General features: G+C 44.3%; 1 protein-coding gene across 5 annotated transcripts in view; it reads left to right on the forward strand.

Annotated features, from left to right (window-relative positions):
* Positions 1–15,602, forward strand: part of VIRMA (vir like m6A methyltransferase associated) — a 354,442-nt gene that overhangs the window by 317,397 nt on the left and 21,443 nt on the right. For all 5 annotated transcript variants that reach the window (XM_033933183.1, XM_033933184.1, XM_033933185.1 and 2 more), the window contains one exon: positions 4,391–4,557. In XM_033933183.1, coding sequence (XP_033789074.1) covers positions 4,391–4,557 — 167 coding nt within the window. The remainder of the gene's footprint in view (positions 1–4,390; positions 4,558–15,602) is intronic.

A 15,602-nucleotide genomic window follows, 5' to 3' on the forward strand; every position in this document is an offset into this window, starting at 1 on the left:
AGCCAAATTATTATAGAATGCTACACAGAAATATCATGCTAACAGAATACCGCAGTCACACATAGCAGGAATAGGGTTAGGGGAGTGCAACTAGGGCAACTACCCCCCTGGTCAGAGAGAGCCCTAAGCCACTGCCTGGACTTTGCAGTCCCCAGTTATGTCTAACACCAGCTCTAGCAGGATATATATTTCAAATCTGATATATTCTAATCACAAAATAGAAATAAAATTATTTGTTTCTACCTTTTGTTGTCTCTGGTTTCTGCTTTCATCTTCTTTTCACTCTTTTCCTTCCAGCGTCTGCCCTCTCTGTCTCTTCAATCCAGCATCTGCCCCTTCCATATGGTATTTGTCTTCTTTCTATGTCCCCTCCCCTTTCCATCCAGCCTATGCCCCTCTCTCCTTTTTACACGATTCATTCCAGCTTCACTGCTCTCTTCATTTTTATCTCTCCTACACCAAATCTAGCATCTTTGTCCCTCTCAATTTCTCTGCTGAGCCCCCTTCCCATCTCATTCCTGTCTCTCCCCTTTCCCTCCTCTAATCTCCCTGAAAGCCGTTTCCTTCCTTTTTTCTTCTCCCTTCCCTCCTCCCCCTGTCCAAAGGTAACTCTCTTCCCTTTCCTTTCCCTCCTCCCATCCCAGCAGCATCTCTCCTTCTCCATCCCTCCAGGTCCAGTAGCAGCTGTCCCTTTTTTCCCCTTGCCCAGCAGCTTCCCAGACACCTTTCCCTCCTCCCCTCCCAGCAGCATCTCTCCTTCTCCCTCTCCAGGTCCAGTAGCAGCTGTCCCTTTTTCCATTTGCCAAGCAGCTTCCCAGACTCCTTTCCCTCCTCCCCTCCCAGCAGCATCTCTCCTTCTCCCTCTCCAGGTCCAGTAGCAGTTGTCCCTTTAATTTTTCACCATGCCCAGCAGCTTCCCAGACTCCTTTCCCTCCTCCCCTCCCAGCAGCATCTCTCCTTCTCCAGGTCCAGTAGCAGCTGTCCCTTTTTCCACTTGCCCAGCAGCTTCCCAGACTCCTTTCCCTTCTCCCCTCCCAGCAGCATCTCTCCTTCTCCCTCTCCAGGTCCAGTAGCAGCTGTCCCTTTTTGTTTCACCATGCCCAGCAGCTTTCTCCCCTCCCAGCAACTCTCCTTACTTGCTAACGCTGCGATTCAGTAAGGCAGCCTCGGGTCCTTTTTTGGGTCGCACCGCCTTTGAGGAAAGCAGAAGTTGCATCATCAGAGGCGGCCCGACTCAGCAAAAGCTCCAAGGCTTCCTTCCTGAATCGCTGCGCTTGTAAGGAGAGCCGCTGGGAAGGGAGAAAGCACAGTCTGAGGCTCCCCATTATCTCTCTGGCCCTGTGCAACTACAGCTCCTCGATCTTGCCGGTTCTGCGCGGACCGGCAAGAAATTGAAGATGTTGATCTCGCTGGTCCTGTGTGGACCGGCAGGAATTTTCTGCGGACCAGTAGCTGAAGAACTGTGGACTAGAGTATTTGTATTTCTTTATTTATACCCCGCCTTTCCCAAGGCGGGTCATAGTAAAGTACATACACAAACAATCACATACAATACAATAAATCAAACATCAGTATAACATAATAATAATGTAAAGCCTCCTAAAATTACAAAGAGGCTACCAGCGCTTCGCATCAAAAAAACTATAAATCATGTCCCATATTTCATCTTTCAGAAGAGATGTTTTTTAAAATTTTCTTAAAACTACTCAAACTAGATTGCTGTCGTAAATATCCCGGCCGTTTATTCTACTCACGAGGACCCACACATGAAAATATGCTAGCTCTAGACATGGTTAGCCGCAGCTGTTTCACTGTCGGAATATGTAGGTCATCGTGGTTCATATGGCAGAATGATATCCATCAAATGTTTTGGAGCCTTATTGTATATACAAAGATGCACCATGACCAGTAATTTATAAAGGATTCAATGTTCTAATTTTAGCCAATACAAAGATATATAGCATTCTGTCATATGATCACTCTTTCTTAGTTGAAACAAATTTCAAACAATCGCACTCTGGGCTACCTGCAGCCCTCTCAGTACTGATGCAGGTAAGCCCAGAAGCATCAAATTGCAGTAATTTAAGCATGATAATACCACACTCTTCAAGACCATCCTAAACATAAAGGCAAACAAGTATAAGTGCAAACTGTTCAACAGACGCAATTTTAAAAATACCTTTTTTACTACTACACATACATGCCCCCTGAACATCAGACAAGAATCCAGTAGAACCCCTAAATATTTTACCTCTGTGTATATTGCAACAGTAGTGTCTAAGTCAATTTTATCAGGAAGAGCATATCCCAATGAACGAACAAAACATATAACCTTCATTTTCTGGACACTCAATTTCAATCTGTTACAATTCCTGGGATACACAGGGAGGAGCCTAAGCCCCTGATTGGCTCAGATACCTAAGGCCTCGCTTCCTCTTTTTTTTTTTTTTCTTCTTTCTTTCTTTATTCAATTTTAATTAAAAATATATTACATGCCTCAGGAAACAGAAAATAGCTATTACATACAAATTATAATACAAACATAAAATCATGAAAAACATGTATCATAAATAGTCATATAGCTAAATCCCCTGTAAGTCCTGAAGTAGCGGGGGAGAAAATTATAAGGAAAAAGAGACACAATGAAATTAAGAAGTACTCTAAACAATTGACGACATCTCAGATAGGACTAAAAATTAAATTAAACTTCCTTCCTCTTTAGGCTAATCTCCTATTTCTTCCCATGGATCCCTAACGTGGACCTGTATCTTTCGCTTAATTTCAAGAAAAGCCTTTAATTGCTTGGGATCAAAGAAAAGATACCTATTTGATTCATACAAAATTAAACATTTATATGGAAAACGTAAGAAGAAATGAGTTCCCAGGGGATAATACCTGAGGGCGTAACAACAAGAACTGCTTTCTTTTTTCCTGTGTATCTACACAGATATCAGGAAATACCCACACTTTTTCTCCCCAAAACAATTTTTCATTATTTCAAAAATACAGCCTCAACACCCAGTCTTTATCAGACTCAAAAACAAATGTCATCAGGAGCGTAGATCTCATGCTCTCTTCCGCTAAAGATGTTTCCAATAACTGAGTGACATTCAAACTATCCAGGGACAAATCTCTCTGGGCTTGAGGTTGTTGATTTTTCGTCAGAACAAAGTAAACTCTGGAGAATGGAGGTACCGCTTCCTTAGGAACCCCCAGAACTTCCATCAGGTATTTCTTAAGCAGTTCAATGAGAGCTATATTCTCGGATTGAGGAAAGTTAATAAAACGTAGATTCAACCGACGGGTATAATTCTCCATATTTTCAACTTTGTTTCTCAGTCCCACTAACCCCTGACTAAAAGTCAGTATGTTAGTCTAACGTTCTTTAAGTTCTTGCTGGGTGTCCTCCATTTTTTTCTCTAACTCAAAAGTGTTTCACTTCCTGGGTGGTAATTCTGGTTTTAATATCTTGCAAAGAATTATCTACCAAAACTTTGTTACCAGTGAAAATCTTCTCCAAGCACGCAATAGCATCCCAGCTGGAGTCAAGAGTGACATGAGCAGGTTTTACCATAAGAGACATACTGTGCTCACTAGTATTCTGCTCCTGACCATCTTCCACAGACCTGGTATCCTCTCGGGGCCGTGCACCACCCACAGTACCTTCGGTCTCCAAGTAGAACTCAGACTCGGCTCCCATACTGGTGCTCCATGCATCAGCGTCTCCTCTCTGGCCTTGAGCACTCCCCTCTGGTGACGAGAAATCCACAGGGTTTCCCTCTCCCTGCGGGCTCATCGAGAGCTCAGTGTGCACCTCATTGCCTGGATCCATGGATGGAAGTCTCTCCTTCAGGCTCAGTGTAGTATCGAGCCCGGGTAAGGCCGCCTCTTCACCAGCACCCATTCCGGAGGATCGTGTCATGCGGGTCACAAATCGTTCAATGGTGGAAAGGGGAATTAGAGAGGACTCAGATGGGTAAGTCCTTCCTTTTAATTATCTAATCGCTATTGCAAAGCACAATTTTTACTAAAGAAAAGTTCCCTGAACTCGGAGTTTCACAGTGTCTGTCCTACTGAGACGCCATCTTGAATTTTCCCCCCATGGTCCCTAATTTAAAACAAAGCAGAGATTACATTACAATAAAATAACATAACTTGAAATTAACCACTTCAGAATCCACCTGACAGCCTGCACTGTAGCCCCCCTCAAAAATCTCAGCCATCCAGATTTTTGGTTATCAATAACTAAATCCCACCCCAAGTATAAAAACTAATAATTTCATTAAAGCTGACCTATCATGTATGCTTTACAATTTTGGTTTACAAACTTTACATTGATGGCATTTCTTTGGGTTGTGCTTTCTGTTAAAATTATTTCTTGTTCTTGTAGGTAAAAGTAGATTTGATTGAACTGTCGGAGAAATGTTGTAGTGACTTTGACCTAAAGACAGAACTCGAGAGATCATTTTTGTCAGAACCTTCTTCTCCTGGACGAACAAAAACCACAAAAGGGTTCAAACTTGGCAAGCATAAACATGAGACCTTCATAACTTCAAGGTAAGATATATTATTGAACTCTTATACCTTGTTCAGTTAAGTTACTTGGATGCAGGAGGGAGGAAGGAAGAGGAGGCCATCCCAAAGCTCTTTTTAAAACTGGGCCTAGGGAAGGGAGAAATGAACCCCCTCAGTAATCCAATTCCCACATATACACCCCTAAATACCTCTTTCCAGATGCCCCAGAGAGAGACAAACCACATACGTAGTCCTTGACACTGTAAGAAGCCTTTGTCAGCCATGTTCTTCCTCATTGCATCCAAACACAAATGTTTCTGAGTCTGCAAACAAAGGAAGGGGAAATTTACTATTTGCTGTTCTGCAAATGTACGTTTTCCAACTTCTTTTTGTGCCAATCTTGCATTAATTAAGCCAGGCCAAATAGTAGGTCCGTTATATTTCTCTCTTCCGTGCTTTAAATATCATTCAATTTCTTTCCGAGGGTAATCGAGGATTTCTAACGTTTTTGCATCTCAAATTATAGTGGCTTTGGTGATAGTCAGAATCTGGTTACCAACTCTATTGATCTTTCAAAATAAGTTTTTAAATTCATAGTTGTAATACAAGTTAATTCTTAATGTGAGACCATTAGCTGTTATGGTATATACTAAATAGACAAAAAAGTCACTACTCTGTGAACTGTCACTGTACACAACAACTTAATCAAAACGAGCCTCAGACACACTTACTGAATATATAATTACAAGTCAGGTACTTTTAGCCAATAAGGCAACATGTCCTTAATCATTGGCTCCTCTTACATGTTAGGGAAATTCAGTAAAAAAATCAGACATAGTCCGAGAAGAACCTGAACCCCACCCAACTGTAGAGTATGGTATAATCAATCACCAGTGTACAGTCACACAGCGGTGTGCCACAAAGTTAAACAAAAAAGTGCACAAAACAAAAACACAAAAATATCAAAAAACAAAAAATGCCAAGTACTTAGCTGGGAAAAAAAAGTAGTAGTGGGTCCTCCAGGTCGGTTCAGGAACTGTCTCAGCTCCAGTTGCACACACTCCGGTCTCTCAACAGCTGGAAGCCCACAGCAAGTCCAGTAAAGGCCATGCTTCTACACAGTCTTACACAGAGTTCTTACAGGAGCCAACTTCAGTTGTACCACACACTTGATCCCACAAGCAAACAGTTCTTCAGCCACGCCCAAAGGAAACCCAGCACAATGTTTGTAGATTTCCTAGAGAGTACTCACAGCCAATGGAAAATAAAGAAACAAAAACAAAACAAACCTTTCTTTAAAATGAGTCTTGTTTCACATTCAAATTGTTTCCTCAGGAAAAAGGGCTTCACACAGCACATTCTTTTCCTTAACGGACACAATCTGATGAGAACCAGCCAGCACGGCTTCAGCAAAGGAAGATCTTGCTTGACAAACTTGCTGCACTTTTTCGAGGGAGTTAACAGGCAGATAGACAAAGGTGACCCGGTCGACATTATATATCTGGATTTTCAGAAGGCGTTTCACAAGGTCCCGCATGAATGACTACTTCAAAAAATTGCGAGCCATGGGATTGAGGGTGAAATACACACGTGGATCAAAAACTGGTTGGCAGATAGAAAACAAAGAGTGCACTATCATGTTCTGATATCCATTCCATTACCGTCCCTTAAACATCACCCCCTACTGGCCACGACCACTACTCCTCACTCTCCAGATAGGGAGCTGGCTCTAAGGGTGTCAGGTCAAAACCGCAGAAGACAAAGGCGCGCGCTGACAACTGAGCGCAGTGCGGAGGCGCGAGCCGAAGAAAATAACTGTTTTTAGGGGCCCCAACGGGGGTGTGTAGGGGGGAACCCCCCCCCCCACACACTTTACTTTATACAGATCGCGCCGCGTTGTGGGGGGTTTGGGGGGTTGTAACCCCCCACATTTTACTGAAAACTTCACTTTTTCCCTAAAAACAAGGAAAAAGTTAAGTTTACAGTATAATGAGGGGGGTTACAACCCCCCCCCAAACCACCCACAATGCCGCCGCGATCTGTATTAAGTAAAGTGAGGGGGCTCCCCAACAAAACCCCTCATCGGAGCCCCTAAAAACTGTCATTTTCTTTGGCGTGCGCCTCCGCGCTGCGCTCAGTTGTCGGCGCGCGCCTTTGTCTTCCGCGGTTTTGTCTATGAACCTGCTCTAAGTCAGTTTTTCCACCTAGATGCGCATTATGTTTGACAAGTGAGTCTTGGATTTTCTTCAGTCGGGCTACAAGCTGGAATTTTCCCTGCCCGGCCTCAGCCAGATTGGTTCATGGACTCTCTTGCAGGTCACCCGATCACAGTGCTCAAGATTCCAACCACATTTCAGCACAGGCAGGATATTCAAGCTTAGAGCTGGGGTCGTGTGAACTCTTGGGCTCAGGCAGGTACTCTAATCTAATCTTCTATTTCTGTGTCGCTCATACCTAGTAGGCTCAATGCAACTTAAAGAGGGAGGCGAGGAAGGAGAAGGGAGAGGAGGGGTGGGGGAAGAGAAGGGTAGGAGGGGGTAGGAAGAGGGGTGGAGGGGAGGAGAGGATACAGGTGATTAAGTGTCAAATAGATGAGTTTTCAGTTTCTTCCGAAATATGGTGTAGTTAGGTTCAGTCCTGGTCATTTCAGTAAGGTCATTCCAAGTTTTTACGCCTAGAAATGTGAGCATGGAGTGGAAAACACATTTGTGTTGCAGATTTTTTGTGGAAGGGAGATTTAGAAGTATTCTGTTGAGGGTTCTGTGGGAAGTAGACCATGCCTTGGAGAAGAGTTGGATGAGAGGAGCCGCAGAGTTTCCGTAAAGTATACGGTGAATGATGCATGCAGTTTTGAAGGTTATTCGTGATGGGATAGGTAGCCAGTGCAGTTGCCTGATGAAGTCTGTAATCGAGTCATATTTTCTCAGGTTGAAGATTAGTCTGACAGCGGTGTTTTGGATGAGTTGTATTTTGTGAATCAGAGTGGTGTTGATTCCCATGTAGATGGAATTGCAGTAGTCCAGTTGTGGTAGCATCATCAGTTGTACAACTGAGGCAAAGTGGTATTGGTGAAAGTATGGTCTGATTAGCCTTAGTTGTCTCAAGGTATAGAGGGATTTCTTTTGGAGACTGGAGATTTGTGGTTCCATGGTAAGTGTGGAGTCCAGGATGCAACCTAGGATTTTGGAGGATTCTTCTATAGGGAGAGTCTTGCCCGATCAAAGAGTGATGCTTGTTGGTGCCGTCTGTTGGGGTGTGTGAAAGTATAGAACTTTGGTTTTAGTTGAGTTTAATTTTAGTTTCTTAGTAGTCGCCCAGATTTGGATTCTTTCTGTATTATGTGAGACTTTGTTGGTGATGTCCGAGTGATTGTTGGTTATGGGAATAAGGAGAAAAATGTCATCTGTGTAGGATAATATGCTCTCGTCTTCAAACTGAGAGAGCTCATGAAGAGATTGAATAGGATGGGGGAGAGTGGGGAGCCCTGTGGCACGGCACAGATGGCTTTCCATGGGTTGGAGATCTTTCCGTTCAGTTTGACAAACTTTCTACATCTACATACTTTCTCGTGTCTAGAAAGGCTCAGAAGATCTTCAGCTCGTGAATATGGCTCTCAGGTTCCATGCTTTCAAATTGAGGCTGTGGTTTCAGTCATTGCAATAGTGGCCCCAGGAGAATTTTTTGCCTCTTTGGTTCTCACGGAAGCATATTTGCACATTTTCTTTATTCCAGCCTACCGCAACTTTTTGCGGGTTCATGTCCTGGAACAGCATTACCAACTCTGAGCTCTGCCTTTTGGACTGCATCCTGGTCCTGCACTAAGGTGATGGTTGTTGTGGTGAGTTACTTGCATGCAAAACAAAAAAGCCATCTGACAATCACACAATAACTGAAATACCTGGGAATTCTCTTTGACTTGGCTATGGACCTATCTACCAGTAGCCCGCTGGCAGAACCGGTGTGCCTAGGTTTTTCTCCTAGAGCAGCTGACTCCATCGGTTTATCTTCAATTTCTGGGATCCTTGGTTGCCCCACTAGGTGTGGTTCCTTAGGTGAGGGTGCACAGGCATCCTCTTCTGCATGCTTTGCTCTCTTGCTGGACTTGGCACAGGGATGCCTTGCAATCCTATCTACCTTGGACTCTGAAGGCCGAACAAGCATGGATTGGTTGCTTCTCCTGCAGTCGCTTCATGGGGGTGTACCGCTGCACTTTACCCTCTGGATCATGGTGCTGTCCAATGTCAGCCTTCGGGGCTGGGGAGCCCATTGCAATTACTCTCCTGTTCAGGGGAGTTGGATGCCCTCTCAGCAAAAGTGGTCCTTCAACCAGTTAGAGCTCAGAGCCATTCGGCTAGCTCTGATGAGATTGCAGAAGACTCTGGAGGGCCAAGCGGTCAGGGTCTTCTCTGGCAATGCAACCACAGTAGCCTACATCAATCGGCAGGGAAGGTCCAAGAGCACTCCTCTGGCTCAAGAAGTCCGTCTTTCTTTGGGCGGAGCGTCATCTCCTAGCTCTGCCAGGAACCAGGATCCAGGATGTGACCGCCTGCTTAGAAAGACTTATCAAGCCCCAAGACCACTTCCCTATGCTTCTCATCCACATTGGGACGAACGACACAGCCAGGAACACCCTGGAGAAAATACCTGAAGACTTTGGCTTAGGCGGATGGAAGCGCAGGTGGTCTTCTCCTCGATCCTTCCAGTGAGAGGCAAGGGAAGAGCCAGGGGAGATTGTATCCAGAGGGCAAAAGAGTGGCTACATGGATGGTGCAAAGAGATGAACTTTGGATTCCTGGACCATAGAGAGACACTTCAAGGATTACAAGGACCAGACAGGCTCCACCTGACCAGAAGGGGTAAGAACGTCTTTGGACACCAACTAATTCGCCTGCTTTGAAGGGCTTTAAACTAGGTAAGTTGGAGGAGGGTACCCACTCTCATACTGGTGTGGTTAAGTAACCATCCTGACGGGGTAAGTTGCCACTCCATTTTTGAGTCTGAGGTAAGTACACACATTGCAAACAGTACTGTAGGAGTCACACTAACTCAAACGGGAAAATCTCTACGGAGACCTGGGAAGCATAAAGTATGGAGGGCTATGTACGTTAATGCCCACAGTTTAGGCAATAAAATTCTGGAGTTAGAGACGGAAATGAGGAACACCGACCTAGATGTGGTGGCAATATCTGAAACCTGGTTCACAGATTCCCATGGGTGGGATATGCCTATACCAGGATATAACTTACTCCGTTGAGACAGAGGGGACAAAACAAGAGGAGGGGTTGCACTAAACACTAAAGAGGACATCAAAGTTACCAGAATCGCTGATGTCAAGTACACTGGGGAATTCCTCTGGGTGATCCTGGCCAGGGGAAATGACAAATGCCTGTATCTTGATGTTGTATACAGACCTCCAAGACAACAGGAAGACATAGACATAAAATTAATCGAAGACATTGAGACCATCACTCTGCATGGAGACACGGTACTGATGGGGGACTTCAATATGCCTGATGCAGACTGGAACAAACTTTCCGCTATGACCAGCAGCAGCAGAAGGCTACTAACCTCCATAAAGGGAGCACAACTCAAACAGATGGTATTGGAGCCCACTAGGGATCAGGCGATACTGGACCTGGTACTCACCAACGGAGATAGTGTCACAGAGGTTTCGGTAGGCGATACGTTGGCCTCCAGTGACCACAACATGGTATGGTTTCACCTTAGGAAAGGTTTCACTAGATCAAACACATCCACAAAGTCCTCAACTTTAAGGGCACTAACTTCAAAAGAATGGGAGATTTTGTCTATGGGGTGCTGCAAAACCAGGCAGCATCAGATAATGTAGAGGTAATGTGGTCAGCTCTGAAATCTACCCTACACGAAGCAACCAACCTCTATATAAAATCAGTGAGTAAGCGGTGGAGGAACAATAAACCTCAGTGGTTCTCTGCGGAGATCTTGGACCTCGTGAAAAAGAAGAAAAGAGCATTTGTCTCCTGCAAACAATCAGAAAGACCAGAAGCTGAATAAGACTATCTGGCAAAGTCTAGAGCTGTCAAAACAGCAGTCAGAGATGCCAAACTCCGGATGGAAGAGAATCTAGCCAAGAACATTAAAAAAGGGGATAAATCCTTCTTCAGGTATATTAGTGACAGAAAAAGAATCACAGATGGGATAGTGCACCTTAGGAAACCAGACAGGAACTATTTAGAATCGGACTCCAATAAAGCCGAACTACTAAATGAATACTTCTACTCAGTCTTTACCTGCAAGTCGCCGGGATCCGGCCCACAGCTGTAGACAAGGGAAAGCTCAGAAGACCCGTTTCGAAATTTTGAGTTTATGACCAGCAGCTTCTACCATGAACTATCAAGGCTCAAAGTGAACAAAGCCATGGGACCGGATAAACTACATCCCAGAGTGCTTAGGGAGTTGAGAGATGTCCTGGCGGAACCGTTATCTGCGTTCTTCAATCTTTCCCTAAATACAGGAAGAGTCCCATTGGACTGGAAAACAGCTAACGTCATTCCACTGCACAAAAAAGGACAGAGGCTGCAAATTACAGACCGGTAAGTCTCACATCGATAGTGAGTAAACTTATGGAAACACTAATCAAACGCCAATTAGATACGATCCTGAACGATAAGAATCTATGAGATCCCCACCAACATGGATTTACAAAGGGAAGGTCCTGCCAATCCAATCTAATCAGTTTCTTTGACTGGGTAACGAAAAAGCTAGATATGGGGGAGTCCCTGGACGTCGTATACTTGGACTTCAGTAAGGCTTTCGATAGTGTCTCACACCGTAGGTTATTGAGCAAGATGAGTTCGTTGGGATTAGGAGAAACATTGACTGCATGGGTTAAAGACTGGCTTAGAGGTAGACTTCAAAGGATGATAGTAAATGGTACTCAATCCGAAATGTCAGAAGTGATCAGTGGAGTGCCGCAGGGCTCGGTCTTGGGTCCAATCCTATTTAATATCTTTGTAAGGGACCTGGCTCAGGGGCTTCGAGGTAAAATTACATTATTTGCCGATGACGCTAAACTATGCAACATAGTGGGCAAAAGCACAGTGCCCAACAGTATGGTGCAGGACCTACTCTTACTGGGACATTGGTCCACAACTTGGCAACTAAGTTTTAATGCCAAAAAGTGTAAGGTCATGCACCTTGGCAGAAGAAATCCATGCAGAACTTACACCCTAAATGGTGAGACCTTAGCTAGAACTGCAGCAGAATGGGACTTAGGAGTGATCATTAGTGAAGATTTGAAGACTGCCAATCAAGTGGAGAAAGCTTCATCCAAGGCTAGAGAAATACTGGGTTGTATCAGTAGAAGTTTCATCAGCTGGAAGCCGAAGTTGTAATACCGTTGTACAGGTCCATGGTGAGACCTCATCTGGAATATTGTGTACAATTCTGGAGGCCACATTATCAAAAGGATGTGCTGAGAGTTGAGTCAGTTCAGCAAATGGCCACCAGGATCTCAGGACTCAAGGATCTCCCTTATGAGGAATGTCTGGGTAAGTTGCAGCTATACTCACTCGAGGAACGCAGAGAGAGGGGTGACATGATTGAGACGTTCAAATATGTTACGGGCCGTATTGAGGTAGAAGGAGGATATCTTTTTCCTTAAAGGACCTACAGCAACAAGAGGGCATCCGTTGAAAATCAGGGGTGGGAGATTTCATAGCGACACCAGGAAGTATTTCTTCACCGAAAGGGTGGTTGATCGTTGGAATGATCTTCCACTGCAGGTAATTGGGGCCAGCAACGTTCTAGATTTTAAGAAAAAATGGGATAAGCATGCGGGATCACTTCAAGGAAGAACTTAGGGGGGAGGGTCATTAGAGTGGGCAGACTTGTTGGGCCGATGGCCCTTTTCTGTCGTCATATTCTATGTTTCTAACGTTCAGGCACTGGGGACAGCCTCGCTTCAATCTCATGGCACGGCAAGAAACAAGAAAGCAGATTGCTTCTTCAGTCGAAGATCCAAGCCCAGCTGCGCGGGACTCAACGCTATGGTGTAGCCATGGCCTCAGGAGATTCTTCTGTATGTTTTTCTTCCTTGGCTGATGATCGGCCGGATCATTTGGAGGTTCACGGTTCATCCAGGCTGCGTCATTCTTTTGGCTCCAGATTGGCTTTGCAGACCCTGGTACACAGATCTGATGCGTCTGCGCAGAGGTTGCAGCCTGAGCTTCTCTCCGGACCTTCTCTCGCAGGGTCTGGTCTCTATTGACAAACCGGGTCACTTTGCTCTTATGTCATGGCTATTGAGTGTGCAATCTTGGAGCATATTCTGCCCTGCTGATTGTTACTCTTCTGAAGTCTAAGAAGTCATCAATGGTGTCTTCTTACGCTAAGGCGTGGAAGGCCTTCCAGAATTGGTGTGTCCAGGACCAGGTGGACTCTAATTCAGCTCCAATCTCTCTAATTTTTGCCTTTCTTCAGGCTGGGTCGGATAAAAGCCTCACTGTGACTTCTCTTAGGGTCCAAGTGGTTGGGCTCTCCTGGTCTGACCCAGCAGCAGCAATTCTTATGTTCCTGTTTTATACCCCAGGAGCGTCAGTTTTCCTTGGCGTCTCATCCTGATGTCACTGGATTCTTTAAGGGGGCTATTTGTGTCCGACTGCTAGTTAAGCATCCTTTCTCTTCCTGGGACCTTAACTTGGTATGATCTAACCTTCTCAAGGCTCCTTTTGAGCCTCTTCAAGATGTTTCCCTCTTGGACTTGACACTCAAGACCATTTTTCTGGTCGTCATTACTTCAGCACATCGTGTGTTGACATTGCAGGCTTTATCTTGCAGGGACCCTTTCCTCTGTATTTTGGAGGCAGGGGTTTCCCCTTCAATGGTTCATTCCTTCCTTCCTGCCGAAAGTAGTTTCAGTTTTCCATGTCAGTCAGGAAGTGTGTTTGCTTGCCTTTCAACCGACATGTTCCAAGACATAGGACTGACTGTTGAAGAAACTGGATGTGCCCAGAGTTCTGCATTCTCAGGAAGTCACCCGTGAGTTTCGTCTCTCTGACCATTTGTCTGTGCTGACTCATTCAGTTAAGTGGGGCGCTCCCACTTCCAAGGCCAGGATTATCAGATGGATCCATTTCGTCAGCCTACATTCTTTCATGGAAGCAGTTTCCTATTTCCAACATGGTGCATTCTACCAGGAGTGTGGCTTCTTCGTGGGCCAAAGCTATATCTGTCTCTCCTGAGGAGATTTTCAGAGCGGTGACGTAGGGGGGGTTATGAGATGATCCTGCTATGATTTATTTATTCAGAAAAGAGGATCTCGGTACAATATTGTTAACTCCTTAGAGGTCTTAGAAGTCCTTTACATTGTTGCAAGACTTGGTCCCTAAGGTAGCTCTAGTTGTGAAGTGTATGAGGAAGCTCTCAAAATCTTTTTCCTTACTTCAGTCTATTCAAATCCTGATCTCTGTTGAATGGCATTCACCAGTAGCTGGTTGAGAGGTTGGAAGACCTATGGCTAAACATTTTCCCTAGGTTCCCAAAGAGAAATAGAAGCTGGTAAAACTAGAGGGCATAATTTGAGGTTACAGGGAGGAAGACTTAGGAGCAATGTTAGGAAATTCTTCTTCACAGAGAGGGTGGTAGATACCTGGAATGCCCTCCCAAGGGAAGTGGTGGAGAGGAAAACGGTGACAGAATTCAAAAAAGCATGGGATAAAAATAGAGGTTCTCTGATTAGAATCAAAGGATGTAAATTAAAGAATGAAGGCCGTTATTGGACAGACATGCAAGGTCTGTGTCCCATATATGGTGATTCGGTGTTGGATGGGCTTGGGTGGGCATCAATGGTAACTCCACTAACTTGGAACATGAGGAAGTTACTGGCCAGACTTTATGGTAGATATCCTGCAACAACAGGATGGTTGGATAGGCTGGATTGAGGTTGGACGGCAACTTCAGCATTTGAAACCTTGGACAATATCAGACTTTACAGTCTATGACCCAGAAATATCAAAGAAGAGACAAGTTAATTTAATAATGTATTTTTTAATGGGTATAACTTATGGGCAGACTGGATTGACCATTCAGGTCTTTATCTGCTGTCATTTACTATGTATACTTTAGAGGAAAGGCGGGAGTGGGGAGATATGATAGAGACGTTTAAATACCTACGTGTCGTAAATGTGCATGAGTTGAGTCTTTCATTTTGAAAGGAAGCTATGGAATGAGAGGGCATATGATGAAATTAAGAGGTGATAGGCTCATTAATCTAAGGAAATTATTTTTTACAGAAAGGGTGGTAGATGCATGGAACAGTCTCCTGGAAGAAGTGGTAGAGACAGAGACTGTGTCTGAATTCAAGAAGGCATGGGATAGGCATGTGGGATTTCTTAGAGAGAGGAAAAGATAATGATTACTGTGGATGGGCAGACTAGATGGGCCATTTGGCCTTTATCTCCCATCATGTTTCTGTGTAACTATGGCAAACAGTGCCTCTGTAGCCAGGGCTTTAGCAGCTCCCAGTTTACCACTCTCTTCCCCTTTCCAGCTGTGCCTGTTGTTGCTTCTATCCTTCAACATGGAGAGATTATCTGCCTTTGCAAACAAGATTGATTTCTGAAATAAATACCTATGTTGTTACTGACCAGACGTATTAATGAGGATTTTGATTTTAACTATATAATTTTATAAAAGAAGTTTGTGGATGTAGAGGATTTGTAGAGAAATGTGTTAGAAAGATATATACATTGTTTCTTACACTGTTTTGTGGTGTTTTTATGTGTGGGAAAACTCAGATCTGTGCTACTGTATCAGTTAGTTCAGTATTTATCTTTTTTTTATATAGAGTTAAAGCCATCAATCCTGCATATCTTATGTTCATAATTTATGGCAGAAAAACAGAAATACTGTACTCAAAAATGGGAGTAAAATATTAGCAAGACTAAGGGCTCCTTTTACTAAGGTGCACTAGCGGTTTTAGCGCATGCTACAATGCCCCACGCGCTAGACGCTAACGCCTCCATAGAGCTTGCGTTAGTATTTTTCATTTAGCGTGGGGTTTCTGCGCGCTAATCTTCAGCACGCGCTAAAAACACTAGCACACCTTA

Source organism: Geotrypetes seraphini, chromosome 2 (genome assembly GCF_902459505.1).
Source record: "Geotrypetes seraphini chromosome 2, aGeoSer1.1, whole genome shotgun sequence".
Taxonomy (NCBI): Eukaryota; Metazoa; Chordata; class Amphibia; order Gymnophiona; family Dermophiidae; genus Geotrypetes; species Geotrypetes seraphini.